The 14,787-nt window shown below is 58.4% G+C and overlaps 1 protein-coding gene across 3 annotated transcripts; it reads left to right on the forward strand.

The window, feature by feature from the left end:
* The first annotated feature begins 4,846 nt into the window (after positions 1-4,846).
* CCDC9B (coiled-coil domain containing 9B) lies at positions 4,847-14,107 on the forward strand. Of its 3 annotated transcripts, none has more exons than XM_045059540.1 (11): positions 4,847-5,003; positions 5,837-5,950; positions 6,222-6,329; positions 7,008-7,160; positions 7,252-7,377; positions 8,021-8,220; positions 8,498-8,556; positions 9,150-9,203; positions 9,304-9,403; positions 9,984-10,026; positions 10,110-14,107. In XM_045059540.1, the coding sequence occupies exons 1-11, from the start codon at positions 4,992-4,994 to the stop codon at positions 10,647-10,649; spliced, it is 1,509 nt and encodes a 502-aa protein (XP_044915475.1). In that variant the 5' UTR covers positions 4,847-4,991; the 3' UTR covers positions 10,650-14,107. The 3 variants fall into 3 exon arrangements, with proteins under 3 accessions (XP_044915475.1, XP_044915476.1, XP_044915477.1); XM_045059541.1 differs by lacking the exon at positions 4,847-5,003 and adding an exon at positions 5,023-5,743 and having other exon boundaries at positions 6,164-6,329; XM_045059542.1 differs by lacking the exon at positions 4,847-5,003 and adding an exon at positions 5,023-5,743 and having other exon boundaries at positions 5,837-5,943; positions 6,164-6,329.
* The last annotated feature ends 680 nt before the right edge of the window (positions 14,108-14,787 follow it).

The following is a 14,787-nucleotide window of genomic DNA, read 5'->3' on the forward strand; positions in this document are numbered from 1 at the left end:
CTGTCGGGCTTCTGTCCTTCTTTCTATCCTTCAAAACTGGGCCAGACCTCTTCCCTATGTCTAGAGGGTATGACCCCCACCCACACCTCACCCCCATGAGAGGCCCCTGTGATGAGCCTCAAGTGGGGGGAGAACCTGTCTGTCCCATGCTGGCATTCCAACCTATTTGCCTGCCCAGAGGAAAGAGCCCCCTGGGTGCATGCAGGCAAGCCTGGCCTGTTCCCCACATTCGTGAGGACCCCCAGGCCTGGGTCCGGGATGCTGTCTTGACTCCTCCCCTCTCTACTCCATGCCCCCTCCCCCATGCTGATGCTCTAAGGCCTCCTGAGGCTCCCTTGCTCACTCTTCCCTGGACTCCCACTGCTCTGTCTGGCCCAGACCCCTCCCTCCGGGATCTGAACACAGCCCCCCGCTTGTGCCACTGAGCTTGCCATCATGCGTTCACGGGATGCCCTCTCACAACTACCCCCTTGCTGAGTCTTCCTCATCCCCTTGAGGCTCAGTCGGAAAATTCCTCGGTTGGCCCGTGCCCTGTGCTGCCCTGGCTTCAGGCTAACATGGCCTGGTGTTGGCAAGTGCCAGTAAGGTGGAGTCTGGATCCTTGCCTCTCAGTTCCCTCATTGCCTCGGCCAGGTCAAGTACGCAGTGGATACCCCGTTAACGTTAACGTTGTGGGCCAGCTCTTGACAGGGTGGCACTCAGCCTCTGGTTGTGGGCAGCTCTGGGCTAGGGGTTGGGGGCAGGGGTGGGTCCTGGGTCCTGGGAGAACACTGTGAGTCACCTTTGCACCCGTCATGGAGAAGAGAGCCCCAAACAAGGGAGAACCCGGGGCTTCATCTCTCACTGCTGGGCCAGGAGCTGGAAGGCATGTGATGTCCCAGCCTTGGGTGTGCCCTGGAAAGCAGAATGGAGGAGTGGGTCCCCAGATCAACCTTTTGCCTCCTGATGCCTTAAAGGGCTTCAGCCCCACCCTGCTCTGGCATGCGTGTTCTGGGGAAAGGCGAGGCCCAGACTGCCCCCGTGGCTGCAGCCTGCCCAGAGCGTGTCCTGGCCCTACTTCATGTACTCTGAGTCCTCCCCACCCAGGGCTGGGCCTGGTCTGCCCTGAGAGGCTTGCATCGCCTTGCATAGATCTCAGGTCAGGAGGAGGCAGGAAAGCAGTTTCTTGGGCCAGGAATGGCCCTGATGGAGAGTGGGTTTGCAGGAAAGGAAACCCAGGAGGCTTTAAGCCACCCTCTTGACTCTCCCTATTTGGAGGGTCGCCTGCCTATTGTCTGGGTGCTCATGCAATCCAGCCTTGCCCGCCCTCCTCCTCAATACTCAACCACCCACCCAGAGTGGGGAAAGTGGCCCCAGTGATCTCTAAGGGTTTGGCCCCAGCCCGGAATGGTTCCCAGACACTGGGATGTGAGCCTGGAACTGGGCCTGGTGGGATCCAGAGGCAGGTGAAGCACGGGGACTGCTTCTGGCAGCATCGGCGCCAGCTGGCCAGAGATGGCAGCCAGAGCCTGGGACTTCAGAGGGGACGAGGCATGAGGGAGGGGAGCAGTCAAGGTGAACTCCCTGCAGGGGGTGGGGCAGGAGCCTGGCCTTACAGGATTTGCTGGGCAGGGGTCATCATGAAGGGAGGCTCAGAGAGGATGCTGAGGGGGTGCCTCAGGATCTCCCTATCGGGTCACAAGTGGGCCTCACACTTCAGAAGTCTTCAGTGTGTTCAGATCCCAGCAGGCTGGCAGGAGGCAGCCGTTGGGGCCCCTCAAAGGATGCTGTAGTGGTAGCATCCACGAGGTGGCTATCACGGTTCCCGGAGGCAAGAAGAAAACTATGTTGAGCTTGACTCTGGGAGGCGTGTTGTTCCAGATATAGATAAGACGTGTCATTTCCTTTCATCTGCCAATGACTTGGAGGAGTAGGTACACCTCATTTTACCGATGAGGACCAGAGCGATAAGGGACTGCCCTAAAGTCATACAGTCAATGAAAGTGAAATTAATTCGGACTCCCCCATCCCACTCTGCCCCATCTTACGTCAAGGTTGAGGAAGGGCAAGGACTGGAGTGCTTACGTTTTATTAATCAGCCCTGGGCAGGGGCAGCCATTCTGGAAACAGTGAATGAGGCCCAGGAGTGGGGTCTCTGTCAGATCTGGGCTCCCAGTCTGGGTGCGTGGTCCAGAGAGTCCCTTCCTCCCTTGCAGGCCTCTTTCCTCTTTCCTCCTCAGTGACAATCCCCAGATTTGCAGCCATCTTGTCCTCAGGATGGGCTCTGGGTATGTATACCACGGACCACGAATACCACCCAAATACAGCCCACTCCAGGTGTGTGGCCACGGGCCCAGCTGGCAGGCCACCCGAGAGGGAGCCAGGGAAGAGCTGTTGACCAGGACCCATGGCTGAGGTGCGAGGACAATGGGTCCGCCTCAGCGCAGGGAAGAGGAGGGCACAGAGCGAAGTATCTGCGGAAACAATGTTTTGGGGGGCCACCTGGGGGTGAGGGGCAGGAAAGTGCACAGCGGCGTGGCAGGCGCCTTGGCTCCTAGTCTCTCACCTGTGACACGAAAGGCAGTGTGGCCTGGGCAGGTGGTGCTATCTCTCTGGCCCTTCTCATCAATAAAATAAGGCTTCCACAACTGTGTAGCTTCTCTAAGATGGCAGAGTTGGGAGTTCTCTAGTCTGGGGATTACAGAGACTTGAGGGAGAGGAGCTGGGGAGCTGGAGGGAAGAAGGGGAAGAGAGCCCACACCTCATCAGGATTTGTGACTCTGCTGTCCCCTAGTGGTGGCATGGAGTAACAGAGACATGGTGTCTCCCACTTCCCCCAGACAGGGGTCCTTTCTTTACCCCTCATAGGGGACTTTACCACTACTCAGCGCTGCGTGTGTTTCTGGGTGGAGAGAAAGGCAGTCAAAGCACATACGTAGGACACCCACAGCCACGCACAGGATAGCACTGGTTATTCCCTCCTGTATCTGCTCTGCGAGCGCTTGGGGAGGGTCTGTAGTTCATAAGGGCACTATGCCGGGCCCTGGGGATCTGGAGGCACTCGGTATACCATTTCTGCCCTCAGAGAGCCTCTGTCCATTGGGGGAGCAGACAAGCAAACTTCAGACTCTGGAGAAAATAGGAGAATGTAGGGCCTGCTCTGAGGGACGACGTATTGTGTAACATTTGGCAAGCACACGGCCAGCAACTCTGGGGCCCTATCTGATCACTGGTTTGTCCTAGAAAATGTGGGCCTGCAGCCCGATGGGCCTGGGGACCTTCGCTAGGTTAGGCGGTCTCTCCCTGCAGGCCCTTCCAGAAGCGGGGGGGTGTCACCCTCCCTATGGGATGGCCGGATTGCTACCTGTGCTTCCTGTCTCCCTGCCGCTCTCCTGCCCTGACCCTGGCTGGGAACAGGGGTGAGGGGCACAGCCGACCTTGCCTCATCCCTGTAGCCTCCTGTATCTACACCCCACTGCCCCAGACCTGGTTTGAGAGCCAAAGATGATGGAGAACATTAGGTCTCAGCTGCTGCGTCGCTCCATCTCAGGCTGGTGCTGTGCAGGCCTCCCGGGTCCAACAACACGGTGTGGGGTAGGTGGTGGGAAGCTTGGGGGCCAGACCACCAGGGCCTTTGGGGGCTAGGATGAAACTCAGCATCCTGTGTGAGGTAGCACACAGAGAGGGTGGGAGAAGGAGAGGGAGAGGAGAGAGAGAGAAAAAGAGAGGGAGAGGACACTGGGTACGTCACCATTGCTGGGAGTCTGACTCAGTGGGAACATCCGGCAGGAAAGGAAGAGACTGTGGTGGCATTTCCAAGCAGGATGGGAACTCTGGGGCTGTGGAGATTGGCTGTGGGTTAGGGGTGCTGTGTGAAGGCAGCGAGGATTTCTGCTCTGGAGACAGATCATGGGATTAGCGAAACTGAGGGCTGTTCCATCAGGAATGTGGGGGATGCAGGGACCTCTCCCTCCCATCAGGTCTTGGAGGTCGGGTCCCCGTAGCTGTTGAAATAGACCATAGGTACCCTTGATACAGAGAGACACCCCTCCTCCCAGCACCCCAAGCCTCAGCTCCCAGGGGCTCTAAGAGTGGGACTGCCAGGCAAGCCGCTTCCCTCAGCCATACTGGGAAGATTTGGAGAGAGATTTTCCTGAGAAAGGCTGCCTCCTTTCTCAGGGTAGGAGAGGATGAAAGGCCAGTCCTGGAGAGCAAGGCCAGGAAGCGCCCAGAGTTGGGACCCTGAGTGGCCGGCTCTGGGCTGCGGTGGCACGGGCCCTGCGGGAAGGCCCATCTCCCCATACCGAGGGGAGACTTGGACAGCTGAGCCTCTCTGGAGTGGCTGTACTTTAAAACACAGGGAAGACACTGTTCAACCTAAAGGAATGACTAATGGTGTTATGTCAGGTATGTAGTAGTATTTGGTGGCCGAGGGGAGGTGAGCTTCTTGTTCCCCTCAAATTCCTGAAACCAGAGGTGATGAGGACAAATAGGGAGAGGCTCATTTGAGGTGGGGGCCCTCCGACTAGGATGCCCGATGGGCTCAGCTGCATCCTATAGGTTCTTTACTCCTGGGAGGAATGGAGGCTTCTGTTGGCTGCCCATCCCTCTGCAGGTGCGTCCAGGCTGGGGCTCCGCTGGGCATAGAGCCTCAGAGAAGGCAGGGCCTGGGGCAGCCAGGACCCCTGCGTGGGCCAACCTGACAGAGAAAGGTTCTTGCCCTGTCTCTGGGGACGCTGGGGCGGGGCAGGGAGAGAGGTGCTGGGCAGGGCCAGTGCCCTGGTCCTTGCCCTCTGAGAGTGGATGGGTGGGGGCGGCGGCGACAGCATTCCTGGCTGTGAGCCCAGAGGAGTCTTTTGTAATCACAACATGATCTCGTGTGCTGAGCAGTGAAGCCGGCAGGGAGAGGCCAGCAGAGGCCCGGCTCCGGTGGTGGCTCGGCGGCTCCGGCTTCCCTCCGGCTCTGGCTCCCCTGGGGCTGCTCTGGAATTCTCTCAGTGCCCGCTGTTGCCATGCACTCGGCTGTGAGTGGCACCTCACCTTTGGCGGGGGGCTTCTGGGGGCTGGGAGGAGGCCGGGACGCCAGGCAGCCACACTCTGGGGGCAGCTGGGGACAGCTGGGCCTGGGAGGAACAGGGCTGTGCCTAGGCCTGCAGGGGGCTGGGCAGGGGGCGTTTGGCTACAAGGGAGACCCTGCAGCCACACAGGGAGAGACCTGGGGATTTCGGGGCAGAGGCATGGTTTGCTTAGGGTGGCTCCTCTGCTGGGCCTGCCCATGGAGCTGGCTCTCTCCTGCCCCGACTGCCGGAAAGAAGCTCAGGCCTGGAAAGGCTGGGCTCGCGACGGTGGCTCTTTCCCACAGGCTGGACTGCAAGCCTGGGGAGTGGGGCCCGGGGCCTGGGAGCCCAGGACAGAGCAGGGGCTTCTCTTTTTTACCGTGGTTCTGGGCCTGGGAGCCAAACAGCTCCCCTCCTCGACCTCCTGAATCCCCTGGCAACTTCCCAGTCACGGCAGGTTCCGCTGCCAGAGCCATTTATAACTCTCATTCCTGCTCGGCAGGCTCTCTCGGCAGTGGAGCTCCCTGGAGAGCCCGGGGGAGGGGCAGCCCACTGCTGAGAGCGGAGGGCCCCGTATGAGGCCCTGATCTGAACCCCTGAGGAGGCGGAGAGCTGGGCAGACAAGACTAGTAGGGTGGGGACTTGGGACCTTCCATGTGCCATCCCCCCTTGTGAGCCTAGCTCCGGAGAGCCGGGGTCCATTCGTGGTAAGAATATGGTTCTCAGGTGAATGTGAAAGTTAGGGGCCTGATAAGGGATGGGCCCGGCAGTCAGGAGCTTGGGCCCCCTGCCCTCTGCAGGGGCCTCACGGAGCTGAGTCACCCCTGAGCAGGCAGGAAGAGAAGGATGCAGAGCTGGATCGGAGGATAGTGGCCCTTCGAAAGAAGAACCAGGCCTTACTCCGCAGGTACCAGGTGAGCGGGCTGTGATGGGCCGGGAAGGGCAGCTGGGTGGGCACTCCCTGTCTGTCTCGCAGACCCCTGCATGGCGGTCTCTCCCTGCAGGCTCTAGGCCTGGGGCCAGGGTTAGGGCCATGTGGTTCATCTCAGAAACTCTGAGAGGACCTTGGGGACTCTGTGATGCCGTGCCTCTGCCCCCTGGTGTCCCACTGGTGTCTCTCTGTGTAGGCCTGTCTGTGTGCGTCTGGGGGGCCATGGCCTGTGCTGACCCCGGGCCCTCCCGTAGGAGATCCAGGAAGACCGTCGGCAGGCGGAGCAGGGGGGCATGGCTGTGACCGCGCAGGAATTCCTCCGACCTGATGGCCTCACTGTCACTATCAGCCAGGTTCCCGGCGTAAGCCCCACCCCGGGGTGACAGCGTGGGTTGTTCACTCCTGTAGCTGCTCTGCGAGTGCTGACGGAGGGTCTGTAGTTTACAGGGCACCATGCCAGGCCCTGGGGACCCGGCCCTGCGAGGAGGTGGAGGCCCAGCCTGCGTCAGGGGAAGACAACCGCTCCTGCTCCTCTGTTTCCTCCACTCACAGTTCTGGGGCTCACCCGTCAGTTCCCAGCCTTCTGCAGCCCAGCCCACCCAGTTCCCCTGCACCCAAAGGGCCACAGCTGAAAGGCCACCGAATAGAAGCCTCCCCATACCCTTTCCCAGTCCCATAGCCCTGCACCTGCGCTGTAAACCACAGGCTACTCCTAAAACCCAAACCCTACAGGGACAGAGAAGTGGGGCCGAAAGCCAGGAGCAGTATCGGAGGGACAAAGCCCCATTGTCCGAGTGCTTTGGATTTCCCAGCTCAGAGATGACAGGCTGCTATGGCATCTTGGGCCCCAGGGTGGCCCCAGGGCCTGGATAACCTAATGCCACTGGCATGTGAATGCCCCATAGAATCAGCTCCTCTATGGGCATTCCAGGGAGGTCCAGGGCTGGAAGCCAGCCTTGGGGAACCTCCCAGAGGACTCAGTGCCCAGCTCTGCTCAGCCCTGCCCATGTGGCCTGAGGGCATGGCATCCCATTCCGCAGGAGAAGCGGGTGGTCAGCCGGAACTGGGTGAGATCCCTCGGACCTGAAGCAGCAGGTGCGATGCTTGAGGACGAGGAGGTGGAGTATCACACCGGTACTTTCTGCCTGGGGGACCGGGTGGAGCTGGCTGTGACCATGGAGAACAAAGCTGAGGTAAGCAGGGTGGGCGGGGGAAGCCCAGGCACCAGGCCGAAGGCCTCTTCTTACCTGGCTGTGCCACACCACCCATCCTCACCTCCTCCAGGCCAAGCGGATCGTAAGTGAGAAGCCCACCAGAGCAAAGAACCGGGGGGCAGGAGGGTCACCTGGAGGGGGCTTGGGCCGGACCCCCTCCATGCAGATGGCCGTCAGCTCGGATTCGGCACGGAAGGTACATCTTCAAGAGAGGATGGGGACATGAAAGTGGCAGTGCTCATTTGGGGGAGGCGGAGAAGCTGAGTCACCTATGTCCCTCATCTATGGGGACATGCCCAGGTAGCATCAGCAAAAATTCCCACCCCTTCTTCCTTTCTCTGGCCAGTCTCCACGTTGGGCGGGCCTTGCAGTGAGAGACAGGAGAAGTCAGAGGTCAGCCCCTTACCCTAACTGGATCTCTGACGGGCCTTGGGGTGGGCCAGGAGGCTGCAGGGGACTGGCCATGTGCCAGGTGTGACCTCTAGGTGGCAGCAGCCCCTAGTACTGGCTCTTGATGACTGCTGCCAGATGCCTCTCCACTCTGGGCCTGTCCATACCCTCCCTCCCCTATAACCCCTGGAGAGGTGCTATTATTATCCCCATTTTACAGATGAGAAAATGATACACAGAGAGGTTAAGTAACTTGCCCAAAAGACACAGCTAACAAGTGGATGGAAACCGTATCTATGGCAAACAACACGTTAGAGACGGAATGGATTTAATTTTTAGACGGGGACGTGGAAACCTGGAGAGGAAGGGGTCAGTAGTATCCAGATTTCCACTCCAAGCCCAGGCCTTCCTGCTTCTACCCCATGGTGCTGAGTGTCTTCTCCCTGCAGGGTGCTCGGGAGCCCCAGAGTCCAGGCCTGGTCCCAGGCCCGGTTCCCCACCGACCAGTGGGGGGACCCCAGGAAGTGGGCTGGGACTACGCCCAATGGAAGCAGGAGCGGGAACAGATCGACCTGGCCCGTGTGGCCAGGCACAGAGACGCACAGGGTGACTGGCGCCGCCCGTGGGACCTGGACAAGGCCAAGCCCACGTGGGTGGCAGGGCTGGGCAGCTTGTTGGACTGACATGTTTGTGGGGCTTAGGGCAGGATTAACTGTGGGTGCTTCTTGGAGGGCTGGTGAGACCGTCTCCAGGGTGGTTAAGAGTCTTCCTGGGCCCTCTGGTTGGGCCCTGGGCTCAGGGCGGGCACCGGGTCCCCCACCTTTCCCCCGTCTGTTCTGGGGTTGGAGCTGGGGGAGGCAGTGGTTGTGTGAGGCTTGCCCTAGCTTGTGTCCATCCCACAGCAGCCTGACTCTCTGGCTCCACAGGCTACAGGACTCCAGCAAGCCTCGAGAAGAGGGCCCGGCCAGGGCGGGCGGCACCAGGGGTGAGCCAATACCCACCTCACCTCCCTCCCCTCCTTGGCTTTTATCACAGCCTCCCCCCACCCCCTGCTTCCCCTCCTTTCTCTGTCTCTTGGTGTGCCACTTATTTCTGGAGCTAGGAGGAGGCACGGAAGAACATCTTCCTTCCTCTCCCTTGCTATTAGAGCAGGGCACCTTCCCTCCCTCCAAACCCACAGCTCCTACCCTGGGTTCTGACCCCAGCAGTTCCGGGGAGGAGGCTCACAGGAAGTCTGCACTGGGATCCTTTTGAAGTTGGTCCCTCACGGGTGAAAGCTCCAGTCTCCCTGTCCCTGGCCTGTTGTAGGGACAGAGCTCTTAGAACTGCTGGTCCCCTGACTTCACATAGGAGGAAGCTGGGGCTGGAGAGGCTCAGCCAGCTACCTAGCCAGGAATGGCAAAGTGAGCACAGGCACCCAGCTCTCTCGATCCCCAGACCGGGGCTCTTTTGGGGAGTCAGAACACCCACAACTGGACTAGGAGAAAGACAGACAGCTTCCTGATCGTGGAAAAATGGTGTTGCTTCCTTGGATCCTTTATCACCCCACTCTTTCCCCATTTCCTTTGCCCCACTTAGGTCCCAGGAGCCACCGAAAGCTACAGCCCCCACCCTTGTCCCCTGATGGTAAAGGTGAGTTGGGAATAAAGGAGGAGCAGGGTTGCATGAGCTGGTGAAGGAGCTGGGCTGCCATGCCCTCTTCTCTGCTTGATTCGTGGGTCATCTCTTGCAGGTGGTACTACTCGGGGTGGGCAACCCAGCAGATCCTCAGTGGTGTCTGCCACACGAAGCAAAGCCCGGGGGACAGAGAGGCTGACTGGCAGGGCCCGCAGGTAACAGGGGGCAGGGGGCAAAATCAGGGGAATCATCTGGGCTTCCTGATTTCCTGGATCTCCCTTGCCCCTGGGAGGTCAGGACCAGCACTGGTCCAGCTTCATGCTCCGGGCCTCGGGGCCGCTGCCTCCTGCCTGACGGCTGCCTGGCGGCAGGTTAATGAGGTTCCAGGAGAGGCCAGCAGCAAAGGCAGCAGCAGCGAGAGCCTGGTGCCCAGGGAGGCCGCAGTAATTACAGCAGTTGCCTTCCCCCAGGAAGTCAGGCATGCCTTTCCAGGCGGTGCAGGCAGGGACACGTCCAGAGTCTCCATGGAACTCAGGGTGGCCCAGGCCTGGCCATAAACTTCAGCTGGGCACCTGGGATGGAGCTCAAGTGGCTGGCGTTCAGAGGAAATGGCAGGATTTGGGGAACAAGGTCGGGTTGGAAGGGAAGTATCCTGGAGCCTTGTTCTGGCTCTGACACTCCTCTGAGACCCTTGGGGTCTAGTTGCTCCCTGGGAACATGGGCCCCTGGCTACAGAGCAACTGATGTGAAGGGCATGGGTAGGAGTAGACCCTGCCATGTGTCGTGTTTCTACAGGTGGGAGACGAAGGAAGGCAAGGAGGAGCTGGAGAGCCAGGAGGTGGGTGTTTGGGAACAGGATGGGACGGGCTGGGGATCTGCGCTCTGGATTCGCCAGCCAGCAGGGCCAATCTCTTGTTTCAGGGAAGCCAAAGTACCAGAAAGAGTCGGAGCGAGGAGGAACACTCACAGAAGCAGAGCGAGGTGGAGCTGAGCAGACCCACAAGTGCCCCAGCAACCAGCCCAGCCCCAGTATCCCCAGAGGGGCCAAAAAGGGAGTCAGGAGTCTCGAGAGCCGGTCCAGAACCTGCCTCTCCACAAAACACTGACTTGGTTCCCCTTGACCTTTCTCTAGGAGGAGCCAGTAGCCCTGGGCCCGGGGCGAGTGTGTGTGTGCTCCCTCCAAGGCCTGGAGCCCAGGAGAACCCTGTGTCCCAGCCAGATGGTTCTGAGCAGCTCCCGGGGTGGAATGACCCCCAGGCTGAGCCGGAAGTACAGACTTGCTCCAAGCCCCAAGGAGGAGCAGGGCCCTTAGAGCCCAGAGAAGACAGGTCTGGCAAGGCTGGGGCCCAGCAGGGCTTGGCACAACGAAGCAGGCCCACCAGGGGAATGGGCCAAAGGGCAAGGGGCGCAGGAGGTGTGAGAAGCAGGACAGGAGGTCCGGGCCCCGCGGGAAGATGCTGAGCAAAGCCCCTGGGAGCAAAGGGGCCGGGCTGGGCAGAGGAGGAGGGAAGAATGCAGTCAGGACTCTTGTGCGTGGTGGGTGTCTGGTTGCTGGTGGCTTGTGGCAGTCCAGCTGAGCCGTTGGGCAAACTTTCCAGTGGGGTGACATCGTGAGGGCAAGGAGCTGGCCTTCCTTGTATCTCAGGTGCACATCCCTGTGTACGGGTGTGTTTTCACCTGCAGGTAAAGCTCTTGGTGTATTCCTATGTCACACCTGGTCTCTGAGGCTGGCAAGAAAGCGAGGCTTGGAAACACTCAGCACCTGGCTCACCTGGCCTCTATCACCCCCAGGGCCTGGCTTCTCTTTCCAGCTGTGGCTTTGGAGGTGGAGGCAGCCTCAGTAGCTGGCAGGACCAGCCCAGGCCTGGGCCCTTTCCCATGCCTCTGCCTTGCACCCAGGTGACTCACAGCCCCAGACTCACAGGATGGCAAACGAGTGGAACGTCAGCCATCAGCTGGCAGCCTCCTGCCTTCCTGGAAGAGGAGGCTGAGGCCCAGAAAGGGAGGGCACAGCAGGTGGGGGCTGAGCTGGGGACAGGAGAGTAGAGCTCAGGTCTCCTCTGCAAAAGAGAGGGTTCCTGGAAAGGCCTCCTCTCTGAAATGGGGTGGAGTTGGGTGGTGAGAGAATAGCCTCTCCCCCCCCCCCCCCCGCCCCTCCACAGTAGGGTGGGAAAGCTCACCAGCAGGGACACCCTCCCCCCTACCCAGGTCAGACTTCAAGTGTACCCCAAGGGGAGGGAAGAGGGCAGCCCTGCAGCCCAGGGCCATTTCCTGCCATCTCCTACTTCCTCTTCCCCACCACCTCCCTGCACCAAGGTCATGCAATAGCAAGGACTCAGACGAGGGACAGAGAAACAGCGACTCTGGCGAAGTACAACTTCAGGACTTGTCTTTCCTACTTAGTCTCTGTTCCTGCCCCTCCCCTGAGGCCCACGGCTGGTGAATTATTCAGACTCCGCACAAGCTGTGGCTTCCTCTCAATTCAACAAACATTTCCTGAGCACCCACTACCAGCAGTGCAGCCGGTGGGCGATGGTGACTTTGCCAGCAAGAGGGAGGGAGAAACTCAGGCACCCAGCAGCCCCAGGCTGCACAGCAGGAGCCATTCTTGGCTGCAAGAGCCTGACAGGAGCTGGGGATGGTGGGAGGAGCCCAAAGGGAACCATCTCACTTCTGCTCGAAAAGGCAGGTGCCCCTTCCTTTCTCACCACGTGTGTCTTTTGCCCCCCAAGCTCCTGCCTGGATCTCCCCATGTGGCCCCCTCTGTTCCCCTCCTCTTTGGCCCTGTGGTGGTGGCTGCTCCTCTCTGCTGAGGGTCCTAGGCCTCACTCACCAGCCTCTCTGGGTTCTCTAGGGAGTGTCCAGATCATGCTCAGGGTTTCTCCACTGTGGAAGGGAGGGAGGGCTGCAGGAAGCATGAGGAGGGGGTGTCTTTTCAGCAGATCAGATTGTTTAGAGCAGTGCTTCTCACATGTTAAGGTGCAGAGTATTGCAGGTCCTAATTCGGTAGGTCTGTGGGGGGCCTGGCAATGTGCATTTCTAATCGGCTCCAGGTGACAGCTGTGCTGCTGTTTCCTGGACCGCGGGTTGAGTAGGAAGGGTTTAGGCTGGGAGATATGGTGAGCTAGGGCCAAAGACAGACTCTAGACTCTAAGGACTTGTTGCTGGCTATGTCGGGGACCCGGCGAGGGCTGCCCCGGCCGGGTGCAAGCTTCCTGGCTTCAGAGTTGGGTGGGCAGCTGAGGCACCTGGGAAGGTGCCAGAGAGGCCAGTGAGTGGGTGGTGCCAACTTCCTGTAGCGGGGAGTGAGGAGACTGGTTAGCTGGTTGGGAATGGGATAAGGTGAAGGGGGTGGAAGAGGTTGGTGTGGAATTTTGAAAAGGCTTGGGAATATTCTTATGCGTGTGGGAAGACCCCTCTGAGACATGAATAGGTAAGGGCGAATGATTCCAACTGAAGTTTTCCTCTTGCTCTCCAGTCATACATATACGTATTTGGAGCAGGGGCCTGGGCCTGACCCATGACTCCCAAAGGATAGAGGTGGGGAAGAGCAGATTCAAGCAGAGCCCTTGAATTCAGATGTCTCAAAATAATAATAACAGCAATCATCATTATCATCACCATCATCTTCAAGAATCTGAATTCTAAGATTCACAAACTGCTCCCAACGGCCACCCCCCGCCCCGCCTCCATGGTACCAACCGTATAGACAGGCCTTCGTTAGAGGGTATATGCCAAGGTATGTCTGACTATGGGAAGGGGATGTAGAATTCAGGCAGAACTCTGGCTCGGCCCTTACAAACAGGACCTAAGCAGTAGAGAAAGCTGGGCAAGGGGTGCCTGGGTGGCTCGGGTGGGCGTCCGACTCTTGATTTTAGCTCAAGTCATGATCTCGCGGTTCGTGGGATCAAGCCCCAAGTTGGAGCACAGCCTGTTTGGTATTCTCTCTCTTTCTCTCTCTTTCTCTCCCTGTGCCCCTACCCTGCTCACGTGCCCTCTCTCGAAATAAATGAACTTAAAAAAAAAAAAGAAAGAAAAGAAAAGAAAGCTGGACAGAAGGGTTACGGAAAAATAGGGTTTCTGAGGGTAACATCTAGAAGGACATTAGGAGAAAGGATGTCATGGGAGTCACTAGGGGTTAGAGAGTGCAGAGACCAGCACAGGCGGTCTTCACCCTTGGAAGACTGTAGTGCCAGAAAAGTATCACAGCTTTTCTCAACAAAGGGGGAGCCTTCTTCAGGGCAGCAGCTAAGGGGGCGAGCACCCTCCTCCCCTGGGATGGAACCAGCCGTGGAGAAGGAGGGAAGCATAGACACCCCTCCATAAACCTCAGGGTCATGGGAGCCTGGCTGCAACAATTCCTGGCTCCTTTGTCTACAGGCCGGGCTGGGAGACTTCCTCTTAGATGCCTCTTTCCTCTCCAACCAGCTGACAAGACTTTCCTCAAAGGTGGGAAGCTCTTCATGAGACAGCACTATTGGGAACCCAGGCACAGAGCTGGAGGAAATGAGAAGGAAGGTGCCTGCAGAATAGTAGGGCAATGACAGCTTTACTTAGGGCCTCATAACACGGAGGGCAGAAGGGGCAGAATATCTCTCCATCCTGAGCCCCTATCACCTGGGCAGAGGGGAGCAGCAGACCATATTGCAAGGGAGGTATGTTTTTTGAGGAGAGGCAGCAGGGTAGGAACAGACATGGGCTAGGTCTGTCATCAGCTAGCTGGGTAACCTTGGTCAAGTTAAACCTCTAAGGCCTTGGTTTTCTTATCTGAAAAATGGGGCCAGTAACACCTCCCTTGAAGGGGTGTCAAGAAAATGAAAGAGAATGCAAAATATCCCGGCCCGCAGCAGGCACTCTATCAGCAGTAGCCTGGCACTCAGTCATTGTGTGTTAAATAAATGGATAGCTATTTGGTTTGATCTCTGTCTACTTTGTTTCCTATCCTCTCCTTTACCTTCTCTTCCAGTCTCATCTTCACTAGGATCAGAGCACTTCAGGGAAACAAGGGATGGTTTGTAAAGTTTCCCCAGCCTTCCAGGACAGTGAGCTTCCTTTACTGTCCTGGAGGAGTTGACTGGAGTTCAGAGCCTCACGAGCTGGGTCACCGAGATTCCTAAGCATTGCCCCTACCTCTGCACACCGACTTCCAAAGGTCAGCGCATTCCCTCTTCTGTTTCCATCAGTGGCACTCTCACGAACTCCCACCACAGTCTTTGCTTAATATTTTCCTCAGAAACAAACTCCCTTGTGGGGTTTGCTCAGATCTCCTGGAGTTAAGGGTTTTTTTTCCCCCCCAAAGGAGCAGCACGACTGTATTTTCTTACAGTCAAGGAAGAGCCAGCTATCTAACAAGGCACAAGTTTGGAGAGTTTGACCACCAGTCAATTTCAGTCCCAACCCTGGCTTCAGGGACAGGAATAACAGGAAAAGATGGCACAACCCCTCCTATCCCCCCCCCCCAAAAAAAAAACCCCAAAGGAAATGGCAAAACCCCCCACATGGCCATATCTTCTTATTTTGGGGACTAAGTTGGGAAGGGGGGTGTGGTCAAAGGCATAGGAGAAACTAAAGATACCACTTCACTCTGCCTCTCCAGCCA

Source organism: Felis catus, chromosome B3, assembly GCF_018350175.1.
Source record: "Felis catus isolate Fca126 chromosome B3, F.catus_Fca126_mat1.0, whole genome shotgun sequence".
In the NCBI taxonomy this organism is placed as follows: Eukaryota; Metazoa; Chordata; class Mammalia; order Carnivora; family Felidae; genus Felis; species Felis catus.